The sequence below is a fragment of the Chelonoidis abingdonii genome, chromosome 4 (assembly GCF_003597395.2).
Source record: "Chelonoidis abingdonii isolate Lonesome George chromosome 4, CheloAbing_2.0, whole genome shotgun sequence".
NCBI lineage: Eukaryota > Metazoa > Chordata > Testudines > Testudinidae > Chelonoidis > Chelonoidis abingdonii.
Window position 1 is genome coordinate 92,897,700 of NC_133772.1, and position 17,310 is coordinate 92,915,009.

The 17,310-nt window shown below is 42.1% G+C and overlaps 1 protein-coding gene across 2 annotated transcripts in view; it reads right to left on the reverse strand.

The window, feature by feature from the left end:
• Positions 1–5,720: 5,720 nt before the first annotated feature.
• Positions 5,721–17,310, reverse strand: part of BUB1B (BUB1 mitotic checkpoint serine/threonine kinase B) — a 44,157-nt gene continuing 32,567 nt past the window's right edge. For both annotated transcript variants that reach the window (XM_032802537.2, XM_032802539.2), the window contains 4 exons: positions 17,093–17,235; positions 11,977–12,148; positions 11,328–11,434; positions 5,721–6,312 (listed from right to left, as the gene is read on the reverse strand). In XM_032802537.2, the coding sequence (XP_032658428.1) occupies positions 6,123–6,312; positions 11,328–11,434; positions 11,977–12,148; positions 17,093–17,235 (612 nt within the window). In that variant the 3' untranslated portion in view covers positions 5,721–6,122. The remainder of the gene's footprint in view (positions 6,313–11,327; positions 11,435–11,976; positions 12,149–17,092; positions 17,236–17,310) is intronic.

Genomic DNA, 17,310 nt, shown 5'->3' on the forward strand with positions numbered 1-17,310 from the left:
AGAAAGGGTGAAAGCAGCACCTTTTAACTCAGTTGCAACTGCCTAAATTTAGGACCAACTCAAACAATAGCTGAGCAGATTCAGAGCACACAGAGTCCAAATCAGTTTTCAAGAAGAAGCAACAGCTGCAAGACAGCTAGCTCAGTGAGATGGTATCAAGATTGTGGCAGTCATGTAGTCTCAAGGACCTTACTAAAGCATCGAAGTTCCAGGAAAGAAAAACCATCCTTGTGGTTTTAAACACTGAAGTCATTTTGTACTCTCTCAAAGCCTTGGCACCAACACTTTAAAGCCTCCTTCAAATCCACTAAAAGAAGAAAGTTTAAGAACTGTTATTGCCTCACAACAACAGCTGGAGATGTTTTGTCCGTGTGGATCCCACTTATGGGGCATATGGGCTTCAGGCACTCTAGATTGGAATCTTTTGAACTGCAGTGTCTATTGGGGCTGTGCCTGCCTCTGCCTGCCCTTGTGTCCTCCCACTAAGGACATAAAGGCTAGAATGGCTCCAACTTAGTTCCCTCATTAATTCAGAATCACTGCAGAGAGGGACTCTGAAGGAACAGGGATGGAGGGTGGGTCATGGGATCCACATGGACAAAATGTCTCAGAGAACCATGATTACTGAGGAGTAAATGTTTTCAGTCTCTGTCCACGTGGATCCCACTTAGGGTGACTAGCTAGCAGTTCCCCAATTAACATGGAAGCTGAGCTACAATTACCTAAATATGGACTGCAAAAGTGCTCTCTTGAATTTGATCTCCGAACTAGTCACCAAATCCAGGGCATAATGCTTGAGAAAGGTATGGTCTGAGCTCCAAGTGGCTGCCCTGCAGAGCTCCGATACAGGAATATTTCTTCAGCATGCTGCAGAAGCTGACTGGGCTCTCATTGAGGGATAGTTGGGAGCACATTGCAACGCACTGAGAGATCTATTTGAAGAACTGCTAGAAAGGGATGGCCTATCCATTCACAACCTTCTCTAATATGACAAACACGATTTCCTGAATGGCCTTGTCCTGCCTAAGTGATAAAGGAAGGCTCTGGAGGCATCTAAAGGAGCTTGGGTTTCTCCAGGTTTGTGTGTGATTTGGAAAAGAAAATAGGGAGTTTGGTTTGAATGGGAAAAAAACAAACGCACACCATCTTGGTGAGGAATTCAGGGGGGGGTCTCAGCATCATCTTATGTGGAAGACAGTTTGAAGGGGGTGGATGTTTGCCATTAGTACTTGAATTTCACAAACTCTCCTGGCTGAGGTGATAAACCATCATGAAGGCAGTTTTGCTTGCAAAATGCAGAAGAGCTGTCATAAGTAGATAGGTAAGGTAAGGGTTAATTTTCTTTTCCTGTAAAGGGGGAACAAAGAGAACCAAACACCTGACCAGAGGACCAATCAGAGAACTGGATTGTTTAAAGTCAGGGGCGGGAATTTGTATACTCGGGGTCTTTGTTGTTTTCTCGGCTATGGGTAAACAAGTTTTCTTCTAACTCCATCTTATCTCAAATATTCTACTAAAAGTCTGTGAGTACAAAGGAAAACAAAGTAATTCGGCTGTGAGGAGCTTTGTGTTGTATGTACAGATGTGGATTGCTGTGTCTTTGTTGTTTTCCTCGGCTGTGAGAAAACAAGCTTTGCTTCTAACTACCTCTGCTTTCAACCCTTCTCCTAAACATCTGTGAGTACAAAAGGAAGCAAAGTAATTCGGCTATGAGGAGCTTTGTGTTGTATTTACATGTATGTGATTGCTGGTCTATTTAAATTGGCTATTTTTTAAATCAGACTGGGTTATTCAGATTTTCTTAAGTAGGAGCCTGTATAAATGTTTATGCAAGTTATTAGTCTGTATTGTCTCTTTTCCTATATAAAGCTTTCTTTTTCAAGACTTGTGGAAGATTCTTTTTCTAGTAAGGCAAAGCCAAGCTGTTGGTATTTTGCATCTCAATTGTCCTGAGGGAATAGAACGCTTATCTCTTGGGAAGCAGAAAAACAGGTTTCTTGGTACGCGCAAGCTAGACCAGGAGGAAGCCTGGGAAGGAGGGGGGAAGGGGTTATCTCTCCTGCTTCTGAGACTCCAAGGGATTGGGAATCTGGGGGTCCCCCCAAGGAAGGGTTGGGGACACAAGAGAGAGGAAAGGGGGGTCAGGCCCTATAAATTCCTGACCTGGTGGCAGCCTATCAGATCTAAGCTGGAGATTTAGCTTAGAGGACTTCATGCTAGTACCTCATATTTGAACTCTAAGGTTCAAATCGAGGAATTTATACTATGACAAGAGCACTTAGGAAAGAGGTCAAAGAAGGACTCCATAAAGGGTCAGGAAGAACTACAGTAAGGTTTCAGGATGGGGGAGGTTCCTGAACTTGGGGGGGGGAGGGGCATCAATTTGTAGAATTTTAAAACAGTCAGATGAGAGAACACTGTATATGTTTGAATAAGAGGGTGGCAAGATGAAATGGCATCTAAACAGAGGCTGATAGAACTGATGGTGAAGCCTGATAGCTAGAGCTGGAGGACGTAATCCAGGATCTTGGGGACAGAAGCTCACAGTGGGTCAAGACCTTATGAAGCCCAGGTGGAAAAATCTCTTCCACTTTGATCTTTATCAGGATCTCCTGAATTTCTGTGGAACAACCCCATGTGGTGTAGCCAAAGCCTCAGTCGTCAGGTGTACAGACATGAAGTTTGGGTGAAGAATTTGTCTTTGATTCTGGTAGAGTAAGTCTTGCAGATTGGGTAGAGAAGTTAGCAGCTGTGTAAAAAAAAAAAAAAAAAAAAAAAAAAAAAAGCCAGAATGCACCCAGGAATTACTTCATGAGAGAACAGCCAGCCTAAATGCTCCTTTAACATCAATTCCTTAATCAGAGATTAGGGCTTCTGCTTCCCCTAGGGCTCTGGCTGATTCCTGCATGCAATATGGTGCAAGTTTATAGTGGACATGTACATAGGCTGCTCCCTGGGGCTGTCTCCCAACCCAGTAGGACAGATTCTAGGCCTGCTGCATTCCTGCAGTATCAACACATGTCCTTTCCCTGACTCTGAAGTCTTTTCAGCAGCATCCCCAACCTATAAAGGAGAAGAGTGGAATTTCTGCTACCAATGAGCACAATGGAAGGGGATACCTTGATAGAAATCTGTCCAACCTCTAACTAATCAGGGCTCTGCAGGTAGGGCTGGCATTAACAGCACTGCTACAGACATGTGGAGTAAGGATTCAGCATGAGAAATCCACTTGTCCTCGCTCTTTCCACCATTGCAAATAATTCCATAGCACTAACCTGTTATGTCAAACACTTACTATATATTGTTGAAAGACTTAGGCAAACAGGGAAGCAGAACAAGAAAGTGATGTGTAAATATATAACTATCATTGGCTAGCAAGGCGAACAGAAAAATGCATTAGTTAACTAGAATTTAATATACAGTAACTCCTCATTTAAAGTTGTAGTTATGTTTCTGAAAAATGCGACTTTAAGCAAAATGATGTAAAGCAAATCCAATTTCCCCATAAGAATTAATGTGAAATGAGGACGGGGGGGGGGGGGAGGGGCGGCGCCGGTTAGGTTTCCAGGGAAATTTTTTTTTGCCAGACAAAATGCATTATATACATTTTAAACAAGCAATTTAATCCAAGTATTAAACAGGCTGGCAGCTCCCCTATGCCCCCAACCCACCGGCAGACCCTGCAGATCAGCACATTCCCTCTGCTCCCCCGCCTCCTACCTGCAGCAATCAGCTGTCTTGCGGCATTCAGAAGGCTGGGGGGAGGAGCGAGGCATGCAACCTCCTCCCTCCCTCGCTTCCTGAAGGCTGCAAACCAGCTGATTGCTGTGGGCAGAAGGCAGGGGAGGGAGGAGGAAGGCTGCGTGCCATGTCCTTGTCCCTTCCCCCAGCTTCCTGAATGCAGCAAACCAGCTGATTGCTGCAGGCAGGATGTGGGAGGTGTAGGAGAGCTGATGGGGGGCTGCCAGCTGTGGACAAAGCAGGCATCCAAACAATGTTATAGCAAAGCATTGCACAACTTTAAACAAGCATGTTCTGTAATGGAGCAGGGACATAACATTCAAATATTAAGCAAGACGACGTTAAGTGGGAGTTACTGTATTTATTGTATAGTAAACTATGGAGCAGACAACTGCAATGGCTAGATTCTCAGGCAGGCTACAACCTACTTTTCTGCAGACAACTCAAGGGAATTTTGCCAATTTTAAGGAATATTTTTGGAGGGCCTTTGAAGAGTCAAAAACATTATTGATTTTCCAAGAAACTCAAACATTAGCATTGCTTCTATCAGCTTATTGTGCAAGACCAGAGACCACACACAAAAAGCGTTCACAATCTGAAATTTTACCACAAATTTACCAGATCCAATGGATGTTTTCTGCTTATGTGACCTTTCATCCAAAAGCCTCAAATCAGTTAAGCCTTACCTCACATATATGGGCCTTGAATGTAGCGGGGAGAGAGGTATGGCGAAATAAGTGTCAGTGACTTAGTCAAGATCATATAGCAAGTCAGTCAGTAGTAGAAATGGAAATAGACCCAGAATCACTTTGAACACTATTTCACTTTCATGTGCAGCATACAGTTCGTAGCTGGAGAACCCAACACATTACATTACTACTCCACGGGAGATTTTTAGACTAGACTAATTTACTTAACTAAGTTAGCATTAAGATAAAAAACAGAATTAAGCAGAGTTGGAATTATTAGATTTTGAGGTCTTCACCTCACAGAGAAGGGTGGGACAGAACGAGGAACGAAGGGGAATGGCTGTGTCAGATTTATATTGCATGCTATTTTCCTAGGGTTATGAGTCAACTTTGCAACTCTAGTTGGAGGCCAATGGCATTAGTCACCAGTTTACACATAATATTGACGTAGTTAGGTAAAAAAAAAAAAAATTGTTCTTGCTGAGTGTTGCCAGACTGATCCACCTCCAATTCAGAGTCCTGAATCTTTGATTTGGACATTTGCCATTTTCCGCTATCTGATCCACTCAAGGTCAAAACATTACTGAGACCTTGGCCTCAGTGCCAGTCAAATGGGTCCTAAGTACTTCCAGTCCACAGGAGTTTGAGGCAGTCATCATAGCACTTTTAACTACTGGTGGTGAAAGACAGAACATGCCGGGATAGGTGCCTCATCAGGACACACAGATCAACAATAGGGTAGGCTCAAAGCAAGAGAGCACCAGTTTTGCCAGTGGTGCTTCGGAAGCTGAGCAAGCCTCATACTTGAAAAGGGATGTGGGGGAGGGAGGGAGACAGACCTAATGGAGCCAAGTGCCAAAGCAATATCTGCAATGTCCAGGGAAGACCAAAATCTCTGAAAAGGAAACCTAACCATGAACTATATTAACTTTTAGATTACTGTAGTCATCTTGCTGGTCATTCTACAAACATGATGAGAAGGAAGTGAGGCTGCTTTATAATAATGTATGAATTCTGTATTTTAACCTGGTAAGTGAGATGTTTACTGTATGTGAGGCATTTCTTCCACTCCAATGATCCATGAATGTTTCTGACTGGAATATCAGTTCGAGTTAAAAAAGCCCTGGGTGGCTTTGAAAGCCACTCAAAGGATAGCCATATGCATCTAGTAAAACCATGAACAATCCCCCAATTAGTCAGAAATGTCACTCAGACTCAGCCCTATGACTCCAGAAACCAAGTCAAATACGTTCTGAAGGCCATTTGGCAGTAAAATTTCATGAGACAGAGTTGCTTACAAAAAACATAGGTTTATTATTTAAACAAACAGTGATTAACAGCAGGTGTACAGAACAGAACAAAAAGACAGGACAAAGATGGAGGAATTCATGAATGTGCTTTAGGTATTAAAACATACATTTAGCAGTCATACATGAGGCTGGTTGGCACAGAACAGTTTGGTAAAGAAAATGGGTAAAACATCTGTACATATCTAGTTAATGCACCAGGTTTAAGAGACATCTAGACATTAACTCATAATAAACATTTAACAAGTTCTGTATAAAGTATTGAAGAAACAGTTGCAACCAATTTCCATGTTTAGCACTGAAAATATATTGCATATTCAGTATTAACACCAAATTCCCCCTGGAATGGATAATAAGGGGCAGCTGGTTGCCCTTCTACATGGGATCAGAGAAAGTTCTCCACGTTGAAAGTTTCTCCCAATTTTGCTAAGGTGCCACAAAACCATTCTTGCACAGAGCTGTTAAAAATGCCACTCATTTCCTCTTTTAGTTCCCTCAGCATAGGCACTGTGGACTTACCATCCGCGTTCAGAATCCTCCTAAAGAATTTATTCCACAAATCACTGTCAACAGTCCTAAAAACACAAAACAGTTTTCAATGAGAACAGCATCCACCCGCATGACAGCTCCATCACGATTCCTGCTTCAATTCAGCTCTGCAAGCCCTGTGGACGCTCGGCAGTCTAAAACAATATTCAGCTTCACTCTCTGATGAGCATGTGTAAAGAATAAGTGAGGGGTGCTGTCAAGCTTGTATATGCAGGCCCTTTACCCTTCACAAATGGACTTACGTGCAGGAACTAGACAGAGACAACCTTAGCATTTCTGTGCATGCCAGTGAAACACTTTCACCACCACCTACCCCAACATAGCTAACACCTATTTACCATTTTACATAAGGCTAGCCAGAGGATTTTGGGAAAGGTTAGCAAGATAATTCCATGACGCATCACCAAACTTGGCAGATCTCTTTCATGGAGACAGGCTGGACGTGGATATTGAAGAACCTTAAAATATTCCCCAACTCTCAGTTATAGGAGCAGCAGAGCCCAGCTAGGTCTCTGTATGATTACTAGCATTTAAAAAAAGAGAGCTTTGCAAGGGACAACTGTCAAAGTAAGCTTGCGGCTTGGCTGCTGCTAGAAACCTCCATTCTGCCTATCTACCAAAACAACGTGTGTGCATTCTATGCAGCCAATTGTTTGTGAAACACTAGCTGTCACAAGTTCCCTGTGGGGTAATTTCCCCATATGTAATATAAATATTAAAAACAAAAGGCTGAGTGACTTTACTAAGGCCAAGAAGGATCAGTGTCAGAGCTGTAATTCAAATAAAGGAATCCTTTGCTCCTCAGTCTTGTGAGGAAATATATATTCTTTTTTCCCCATGAGGCCCCCACAACGTGCAATAAAAATTCAAAGGCCCAGCAGTGGGGGGGGGGGGGGGGGGGGGGGGGGGGGGGGGGGGGGGGTGGCGCGCCCCCCCCTTTTCTTTGGGGGGGGCGGGGGGGGGGGGGGGGGGGAGAGAGAGAGAGAGAGGTGTGTGTGTCCAGGCTCCCAACTTTAGCTCTGAAGGACTCGGTGGGGGGTGGGAATGAACCTCCTCAGAACGTACAGAGTCCCGGTTAAGAACTGCACTAGATAATACTGCCTCAAGTAGGCATTTTTTTCCTTCAAGCTAGAAATTACATTGGCTGTTCAAAGGAGATGGGTCCGCTGCAAGCAGTTGGCTAGAACAGAGTTTATAGCCGCCATATCAGCAGCAGTAGTCTGAACAGCACTACACCACACAACTGTGAATTGATATGGGGTCTTCTAAAACCAAAAAAAGTCCACCCCCAAATTCCCCCCTCCTCCAAAAATAAAAAAATCAACAGGCAGACTGAGCCCAGGAGGTAGGGCTGAGGAGACTAGATAACTTGGGATCTTTAGAGAAAAAAACAAACAACAACAACAACAACAACATATCAGTGGCAAACATTCAACCCTAGTGATCCATTTAACAGGTTTACATGACAACCAATATCAGCCTGGACATTTCCAGTTTGCCAGAATGCCATGGTGGGAAGACAAGGTACACACAATTCTGTGAGCTTTATAGGCCCCAAAGATCAGCTCCAGAACTAGAAATGCAATTGAAATATGCTTTGAATAAGAACAGTACCAACTGTGCTTAACATAAAGGCAGGAGATTTTAGTATGTTAATAGTTAACTCAAGGGATTCTGAAAGATGACAGGAGAATAAATGGTTTCAATCCTGTAACTCCTTATCTAGACAAACACTCTAGCAAAATAATAGGATTCCAGCTTTTCCTATACTTTTGTTACTAAATCAAGTCAGCAAGTTAGGAATTCAAGTTGTCTAAGTTTTCAGAGATTTCTACTTTATGTTTAAATCTCCTCTTTCCTCCAAATCTAAATTCTGCCTCTGGTCCTGGAATTCCAAACATCTCTGTACTTCGAGAAAGTAGCTCTATCAACTCAACATTTTTACCACCAGTCACTCACCCATTTATTCAGCCTAGAATTTTCTTAATCAAAATAGCTCTCACAGTGAATTTTTAAAAGGAAACTAAACTGAGATCTTGCAGAGCCACCGTTCCAGCATTCACCACAAGTTTCATGTAAGAAAGTCATTTTCCCCTTTTACTTCCTACTCCCCTACATCCCAGAGTCCTTTTCCCGGAAAGCAATCCTCTAATTATTTCTCTCAAGTAGGTTCTAAAATCATTTATGGCACCTTTCGTAGACAGGACAGAATTAATAATGTCTTCTTCAAAAAGCCACACAGGAATTACATGCATCACTCCCACAGTGCTCCTGACCCATGCCTGGATGGGCACATGGGACCATACTGAAGACTAACCAATATCCCTCTGCTGAAACTTACTCAATGGAAGTTTCTCCATCTGTGCAATACCTTCTGAGGGCAAAGGGTCCCTGCAGTGGGAAACTGGTGTTGTCAACAGCAGTCTGCAACCATAGAATGTGTTGCATGGCTCAAATAACCAGAGAAAAACGTATGCAGTCTGCATGCAAGAGCAGGACACACTAAAAGCTGAGTCTGTCTTCTCTGGCAGATCCTAATATCCAGACTCACTGCAGATTCCTCACTCCCACACTATGAGCCGCACTTCTGAAGGTATGCTGCTGCTACTGATGTAATGCTTCATGTTAAAAATATAAAATTAGTATAGTTTAGAAAAATATTACTGTAATTCTTGTTTTTGGAAGATACATAAATGCAACAGATCACTTGTCCACAAGTCTCTCTCAGCAGGTCAGATTTAATTAGCTCAAAGACCTGAACTGCCAGAATTTCTGACAGCACAGAGCAAAAGTCAACCTGCAACAATGATTCAGTTGGCAACTCCCTTTGGGTTCCTTCTGAAACAAACATCCAAAGTAGTGAATTCATCTCCAACTGAAGGAGCAGTGGGTGGTATGTGACACCCATAGGTCCACAGTATGCCTCTCTCTTCAGAGAACAAGAATTCCAAGCAATAGTCTCCTACGGAAACTGGCGCAATAAATTGCCACTCAAAAAGAGGTACAATATGAAAACACTAACAATATATATGAAACCAAAAGTGTTTGAAATGTATCAATATATTGACAAATCACTATATACAAAGTAAAGAAAAATAAAATTTTTCTGCTGTACAACTCAACGAAAGGACAGATTTTTTTCAAGGTACACTAAGAGGCATCACAAACAGAATTTAGTTGGCTAGAGGCAACTCCCAACCTGTGAACAGATACTTCAGTACCTGTAGACTAGATGTGAATTAGCACGGGAATACTGCATCTAAGCAATAGTTGTGTAAACGTATGCAGAAACCCAAGAGATAACTGATGCAATGAGCAGAGGATGTACTTTCAGAACAGAGAAAGTGGGCAAATGAAGGAATAGCTGTCTGTCCACAGAAGTGACTTCTCCTGGGCATTATTTTAATGATTAGTTTGGAGAATGAGAGATTAGGAGGGGGAAACTCTTAGTTCACCAAAAATTGTAGCATACTGGTATGAATGGCTACCTCTTGTCATTTTTGGAGTGCCTTTTGAAGATGCCCAGAAAAGGACGCAATCAAGGTATAGCAGAAAAAATCCTTTCTGGATCCATTTTAGTGGAAAAAGTCAAGAATGCCAAGTGGATAGCTGCTTATCAGCAAGATCTGCAGAGGAGATTGTAGAATCTAAGGGAAAAAGGTAGACTTAGCCATCAGGCAATAATTTAAGTATCCACTTTAGTTACAGAAAATGTTGTTCTGTTGCTGCTTAGTTACAAGCAGTGGCAGTAGGGACATTAAGTCTTCTGCCCACCTGTGCCCAATTCTCATTAACAATTTCTAAAGCAGCAGGGAGTTGAGAAAAAGGTAACTGAACTGTTACTGGCGGCTCTACAGAAACAGAGGGAAAAAAACAAATCTTTGGGTCAACCCCACAAATGAGGAGGTCCAAATAAAAAAGAAGCACTGAGCTACGCACTGTGCATGATCTATATTTCCTCAGTGGTGACTAATTCATCTAATTCTTTGAAGGGATTAGCATTCCACTAAAGGTCAGGGGCCAAAGAGTGACAAACTAGAAGTCTGGAGTCCGGGAAACAAACTGTGTGCGTCTAACAGTAACCAGGCCCAAAGTAGGAGGAGCAGGACAAGTCACTGAAAAACACTGGGAAGGGATAATGTGGAAGACTAAAGAAAAACATTATAGACTTTGGTTCAAAATGTTGAGAAATCTCTACTCAAAGACAGTACCTAGGCAGGAAACCATAGCTGATGCAGAAGACTGAAGTGACAGCCTGGGACCAGCTCCAATGTGCATAAGACTGAATGGCTGGCTCAGCAAGTTGGAAACTCCCGTGAAGAATCGAAGGCCTTAGCATAAGCTGCCCCTTTCCCAAGATGCTTGACTACAGGAGATGAGGAGGAAAGCAGGTTCTTGCTCTCTGGAAGTTAACAGGTAAGTGTGCAGACAGCAGCTGCCCACGCAACCTTAATTTTGCCCCTTGTGTGTATGCATGATGCAATCTTTAAATTGCATCATATTATTTCCTGCCCCAACAGGACCCCTGAATCAGTCTCTTTCATCCTGCCCACGCTACAGCACAGCACACAGCACAATGTGAAAAGCTGAAAAACAAAAATGATTACAACACAGAATCATGCCCACTTATTAATGTGTGATCTCTCCCCCTCAGCTCCAAATTTGCCTGCTGACTCAGAGGGAGTGTACCTCATATTAAAAGCACAGAAAAGGGTTATAAAATAAAGTAACAAATTAGGCCATGCTCTAATTTACACACTCTTTCAGCACCTTGGTGAATAAGTTACTAATGTGTGAGGGAGTCTAAACTGTAAGTGGGTGTAAATAGGTGTAAGGGAGTCCAAGAAAGCATCAATGAATCCATCTAATTCTATTACAAACAAAAAATTCAAAACCAAATCCTCAGTATAATGTAACACTACTGTTACCAACTAGAAGCACTGCATTTATGCTCCAGCTTTGACAAAAGCTGCAGCACAGAGGTGAGGGAGAAAGCTAAAGCTGCCTTTACCTACACAGAGATTCCTGATGAAACACTTACTTGGAGAAATTCTGGCTGATTTTCCAGAGGGAATCTTCTTGATAAACCTGGAGGTGCTCTCCAAACAGCATCAAATGCACTATTTCTGCAATACCAACCAAGTCTATCTGAAACCACAACAATCAATATTAGAAAACTGCTTCTGCTAATCTCTGCAGCCATTTCACCATTCCTCCACATCCATTCAATACAGCACAAAAGCATTTTTAATAGCAATCATGCCACTAAAGATGTCCTACAACACCTTCTGCATCCAATAACCCTGTATTGTGGTGTTTGTGAGGAATTAAGCTAAGCAAAGCAATCTACTATAGGAAGCAAAATCCTTGTTTAGCATTTCAGATTGAGACACGGTTTAGCTATTTATAACGAACTCTAGCTGTCAGATGAATGTAGGTACACAACTGCCCCAGATTAACAATGCCAGTTTCTTCAGCTAATGTAGAATACACAGGGTCCAGCAGAAGGGTTTTTGTTGAAGAGTTATGGCTGTTGTGGATCTTATCTAATTAAGCAACATCTTTCACATGTCCAACGACATTCAGCTTAGAATATTAGCTCTCAATCTCCATCTCGGTTCTTCAGATAAGCTAGAGACACTTGTCAAGGGGCACTCATAGCAATTACCCTGGGGTTAATATGTACTTACCTGATAAGGAAGAGAGCACTTGGCTAGGATCTGTTGTCCATACTGGGTCTGAGCTACTGGGAAGCTGTTGAGTAAACTCACTCTAGGCTGCAGCCTCACATCCAGGCTGTAAGAGAAGTCCACTATCTTCAAACCACTGGTAATCTCATTATTAGCAAATGGATCACAGATCCTAAGGAAAGAATTCCAAGGAAACATAAAAGATAAAGAAGCAGTAACATTTCCTTTTATTATCTTGTGCTGCAGGTAAGAATCTTAACCATGTCAATGGCTCCCTCTAATGGTTAGTTAAGGAATGGCTGCTAAAAAAGGCTTAACCCTCATATCATGTGAGTTAAATGATAATATTGGCATCTCCAAGCTTTGCTACGGGGAAAGTTGCTTTACAGAGATAATCCTATCTTGATATAAGTATCACAGCTAGGGGGTCTGAAATAAGAGATGCCGTGAGGAGGAAAATTTAATAGAATGCTTTGAACTTCTTTATCTCATTCTCGCGAAGGATCTCAAAACAATTCAAACATGAATGGGGTATTGGGAAGTTTAATCCATTAGATATAGCCTCTGTTTTACAGTTAGAGAGACAGACACCAACAGTGACAGATTAAGTGATTTACCCAAGGTAAAAATATGTAGCAGTGCCAGGAACAGAATCCAGGTCAAGATCCCCAGTCATTCTCTTTCAATACTTGTACATTGTGGGCCTACTTCATAATTATGAGTGCCTTTTCTTTTTAACTTTAATATTAATGATGTTGTTTTAGCATTAAAAGATGGATCAGTATTTTCCCTCAAATGTCATGGATTACTGTGTCTTATATGCAGACAATATGGTTCTAATAATCACAAACATCAGTGGGATCGAAGTGCATATTAAATGTGTTTGGTTTACAGTGACAACAGGAGGGCCTTTTGATAAACTACTCCAAAACTAAATAACTATTTTTAGTCAAAGACTGAGGTTGCACAAATTCAGGATTTATGGGCAATATATTGAACAAGTTAGTTCTCTCCTCTACCTGGGTATCCGGTTCTCATAAAACAAGTTGTGAGATAAACATATTCAGGTAGCAAAAGAGAAGGCTTCAAAATCAATGCAAGCTGTGTTACTTTCACCTGGTTCATGAAAGCAACTTAACTGCACTAGCCCTTAAAATGTTTGAAGCTAAGGTATGCACTCAAATTCTATATGGCGTGGAAATATGGAAATGGAATGATCCTACAGGAAGGGAAGGGATTCAAAACAAAAATTTCTTTGGAAGATTTCTTGGTTCTCTCAAATAACATTCCAGCTGTTCTTCTTAGAGCTGAGACCTGCATGAATTCTATTCTGTCCGAAGTGCAATATCGTAGTATCAATTTTTGACTTTGTATTTACAGTATGCCAATGTTTGCCAAGGCTATGCTTAGAGGAACAGCTTAGAAGGGCTTTTTCATGTAAGCTTCATTGGTTAAAATTCCATGTATTCTCTCTAGGCTTCTTGGAACTGGAAATGATTAGATTTAAATCCCTAATCAAGTTGAGATTAGAGGACATTAATAAGTAGCTAGACACAGCAGTTGTTCCAACTATAGGTAAGTCAATTTGTTAAAATGACTCATGGGTACACCAGATATTTAGAAAGTTTGCCCAATAACAAGTTAAGGAAGGCTTTTACAGCTCTCTGATTTCAATCTATGCAGACAGCTTACTTAGATGGCTGATATTACTGGCATTGAGAATTGTAACCTCCTCTTTCCCTGTGGCTTGGGGAAGGTGGAAGACCTACCCCATTGTTATAGTGTAATTGCAATTGCTACTTAAAGGTCAAAATGGCTTTCAGTGTTTTTGTCCTGGATCTCTTTTTCCTACGACTTCTCAGAAAATAAAACATTTAATAGTAACTGACAGCACATTTGTGACCTGAGCGATTGCCCTGTTTGCATGGCTAGCCACTAAAATAAGCAAAAGGCAAGAGACAGTGATTATATAGTTAGTTGGTTTGGTTTTTTTAATTTGTATTTGTGTATTTTAAAATTCTGGATTTAGTTTTAAGTTTTATTGTAATATACTGTGGTTTTGCCACATTGGCCTATAGCAATGTTACTATTAATAAACATGATTAGTAATTATGAGCTCACTCGCTTATCCTAATAACTTGTCAGTTGGAAATGACAGAGGAGGAGGAGGAGGAAGACCTGGGTGTACTGATTGATCACAGGATGACTGAACCATCACTGTGATGTGGCTGTTAAAAAGCCTGATGCATCCCAGGACTGCATTAGTCGAGGTATTTCCAGTAGAAACAAGGAAGTGTTAGTACCATTATACAAGGCACTGGTAAGACCTCATCTGGAATACTGTGTGCAGTTCTGGTCTCCTATGTTTAAGACAGATGAATTCAAACTGGAATGGGTGCAGAGAAGGGTGAGTAGGGGAATGGAAAGCCTACCTTATCAGAGGAGACTCAGAGCTTGGCTGGTTTAGCCTAACCAAAAGACGACTGAGGGAACATATGATTGCTTTCCATAAATACATCAGAGGGATAAATAACCTCTCTCTCTCTCTCTCTCTCTTTTCCCCTGGTGTTTAAGTTAAGCGCCAATGTGGACACAAAAACAAATGGATATAAACTGGCCATCAATAAGTTTAGGCTTGAAATTAGGTAAAGTTTTCTAACCATCAAAGGAGTGAAGTTCTGGAAAATCCTTCCAAAGGGAGCAGTGAGGGCAAAAAAACTAACTGGCTTCAAGACTTGACTTGGTAAGTTTATGGAGGGGATGGTATGATAAGACTGCCTACAAAGGCATGTAGATGATCTGTGACTGCTAGCAGCAAATATTTCCAATGGCTGGTGATGAGAAGCTAGATGGGGAGATATACCCCATAGTAACACCCTAGCACTCCCAGATTCATCATTGTTATATAAATTGCAACAAATCTTGTACAAAATGTGTCATGGAGATGTCAATGGAAAAGTTAGGGTTTCCTGAATATGATTATCCTATTTGTATACATGTACCATTTTTGTATCTGAAGTTATGAATATTGATTATGTACCTGTATTTCAAATGTGTTTGCTCCTGTGGTAGCTCCCACAAGGTAGTTTACATCCAGTCAAGCCTACATATTGTGAATGGATTTACCAAGTTGATGGTCCATCAATGAACACAATGAGCCATGGAAGAAGCTTACCCCCCCCGATGGACTTTCCTGTGGACATTCTAGCCAGAATATTGATAATGGCTAAGGCTACGTTTCAGTCATGGGTATTTTTAGCAAAAGTCATGGACAGATGCAGTAAACAAAAATTCATGACCTGTGACCAGTCCATGACTTTTACTATATACTCTTGACTAAAACTTGATTGCTCTGGGGCAGAGGATGGCCCAGGGGCACCATGGGTGCTCTGGGGCAGGGAGGGGCCTAGGGATGCTGTGGGGTGCGGCCTGGGGCGTGCAGCCCAGGACCCGTGCTGCTGCTGAGAGGGGTGGGGGTGGCTGGCAGACTCCCTACCCAGCTCTGCATGGCTCCTGGAAGCAGCTGGCATGTCTCAGCAACACGTCCCTCCCTAGGTGGACTCTGAGCCTTGGCAGTTCTGCACACTGCATCCGCCTGCAGTCACAGCCCTCACAGCTCCCATTGCCAGGAACCACAGACAGTGGGAGCTGTGGGGCCGTGACTGCAGGCGGATGCAGTGTGCAGAACTGCCTGGCGATGCCTCTATCTAGGAGACAAGGGAGGGACATGTTGCTGCTTCCAGGAAGCCCCCCGCCACATGGCAGAAGCTATAAAAGGGGGAAGTGACATCATCACTTGGCTTTACTTCCCCTACAACTGAACACCTGGAAACATGGCTAGAGGATAAAGACTGACTGGGGAGGTGGTCCAAGGCTGGAAAGGAAGAATTCCACCCTGCATATGGAAGATTGGTGAACTGTTTGTACTATCAGAGTGAGACTCTGGTTGATTCAAATCCTGTTTAGTTTATTGAACTCAGATTCAGAGGGGTAGCCGTGTTAGTCTGGATCTGACGAAGTGGGTATTCACCCACAAAAGCTCATGCTCCAAAACGTCTGTTAGTCTGTAAGGTGCCACAAGATTTTGCTGCTTTTACAGAAGTCAGATTGCAATTTTGTTTTATTTCTTAGGTAATCTACTTTGATCTACACACTTATTACTTATAATCACTTAAAATCTATCTTTTCTGTAGTTAACAACATCTGTTTTACATTTAAACTAAAATAGTGTGGTGCAAAGGGAAATCTGCTCAGGAACAGGGGCTGGTGCATTGTCCTCTCCACATTGAGAGAGGGACAGACTGGATAATAAACTTACACTGGTCAGGCTTTTGACCAGGGCAAGATGGTACACATGCTCAGGGTCCAACTGATTGCCATACTTGGTGTTGGGAAGGAATTTTCACCCAGATCAGATAGACAGAGACCCTGCGATTTGTTTGCCTTCCTCTGCAGCATGGGGCACTTGCATGTTTAAACTAGTGTAAATAGTGGACTCTCTTTAACTTAAAAGCAGCAGAGAATCCTGTGGCACCTTATAGACTAACAGACGTTTTGGAGCGTGAGCTTTCGTGGGTGAATACCCACTTCTTCAGACGCAGGAGAAGTTCTTCCACTGACCTAGCTGCATCTACATGGCGGTTAGGTCAACTTAACTACATTGCCCTAGGAACAAAATTTTTTCACATCACTGAGCGATGTAGCTAGGTTAATTTAATTTTAGGTGTAGGCCAGGGTTTAGAAGCTGGCTGCAAAGGGGAACTGATTTATCTACTTTCAGACTAGAATATTCACTTTTAAAACCTCAGCCTTCTAAATTTCTTTTCAGATATTTAATCTCAAATGGCAAGTTACTTTACATCCATTGCTGTAGCGTTCTAATACATTTGTATGTGAACTTTCCAATTTTAAAATAGTAACTATATAATGGAGTATTTTCTTCAGGAATACCCTGTTCCTTCATATATGCCTTTTATAGATTTCCACATCAACTTTCCTAGCCTGCTGCCCTCTTACTCCTGAAATAGTGAACCATGTCACTATTAACCTGCACGAGGCTCAGGACAGAGCTTGAATAGAATGGATTTTTCCAGGTCTGTGAAAAGAGGCTACCAACCTGTCTCCCAGGAAGAGAGCCTCTGGACACAAGTTTCCATGCACAATCTCTGCTTTGTGTAGCTTCTGCACCACATCCAGGATATTGTAAACAACCACCATAATCACTTCCTCAGGGATGGCTTTACAGCACTGGATGATATCCTGAAGACAGAGAGAACAAATATAAGCCACTGTGGAACCATTCTTCTGTCAAGAGATAGAGCAGCAGACAGGAAC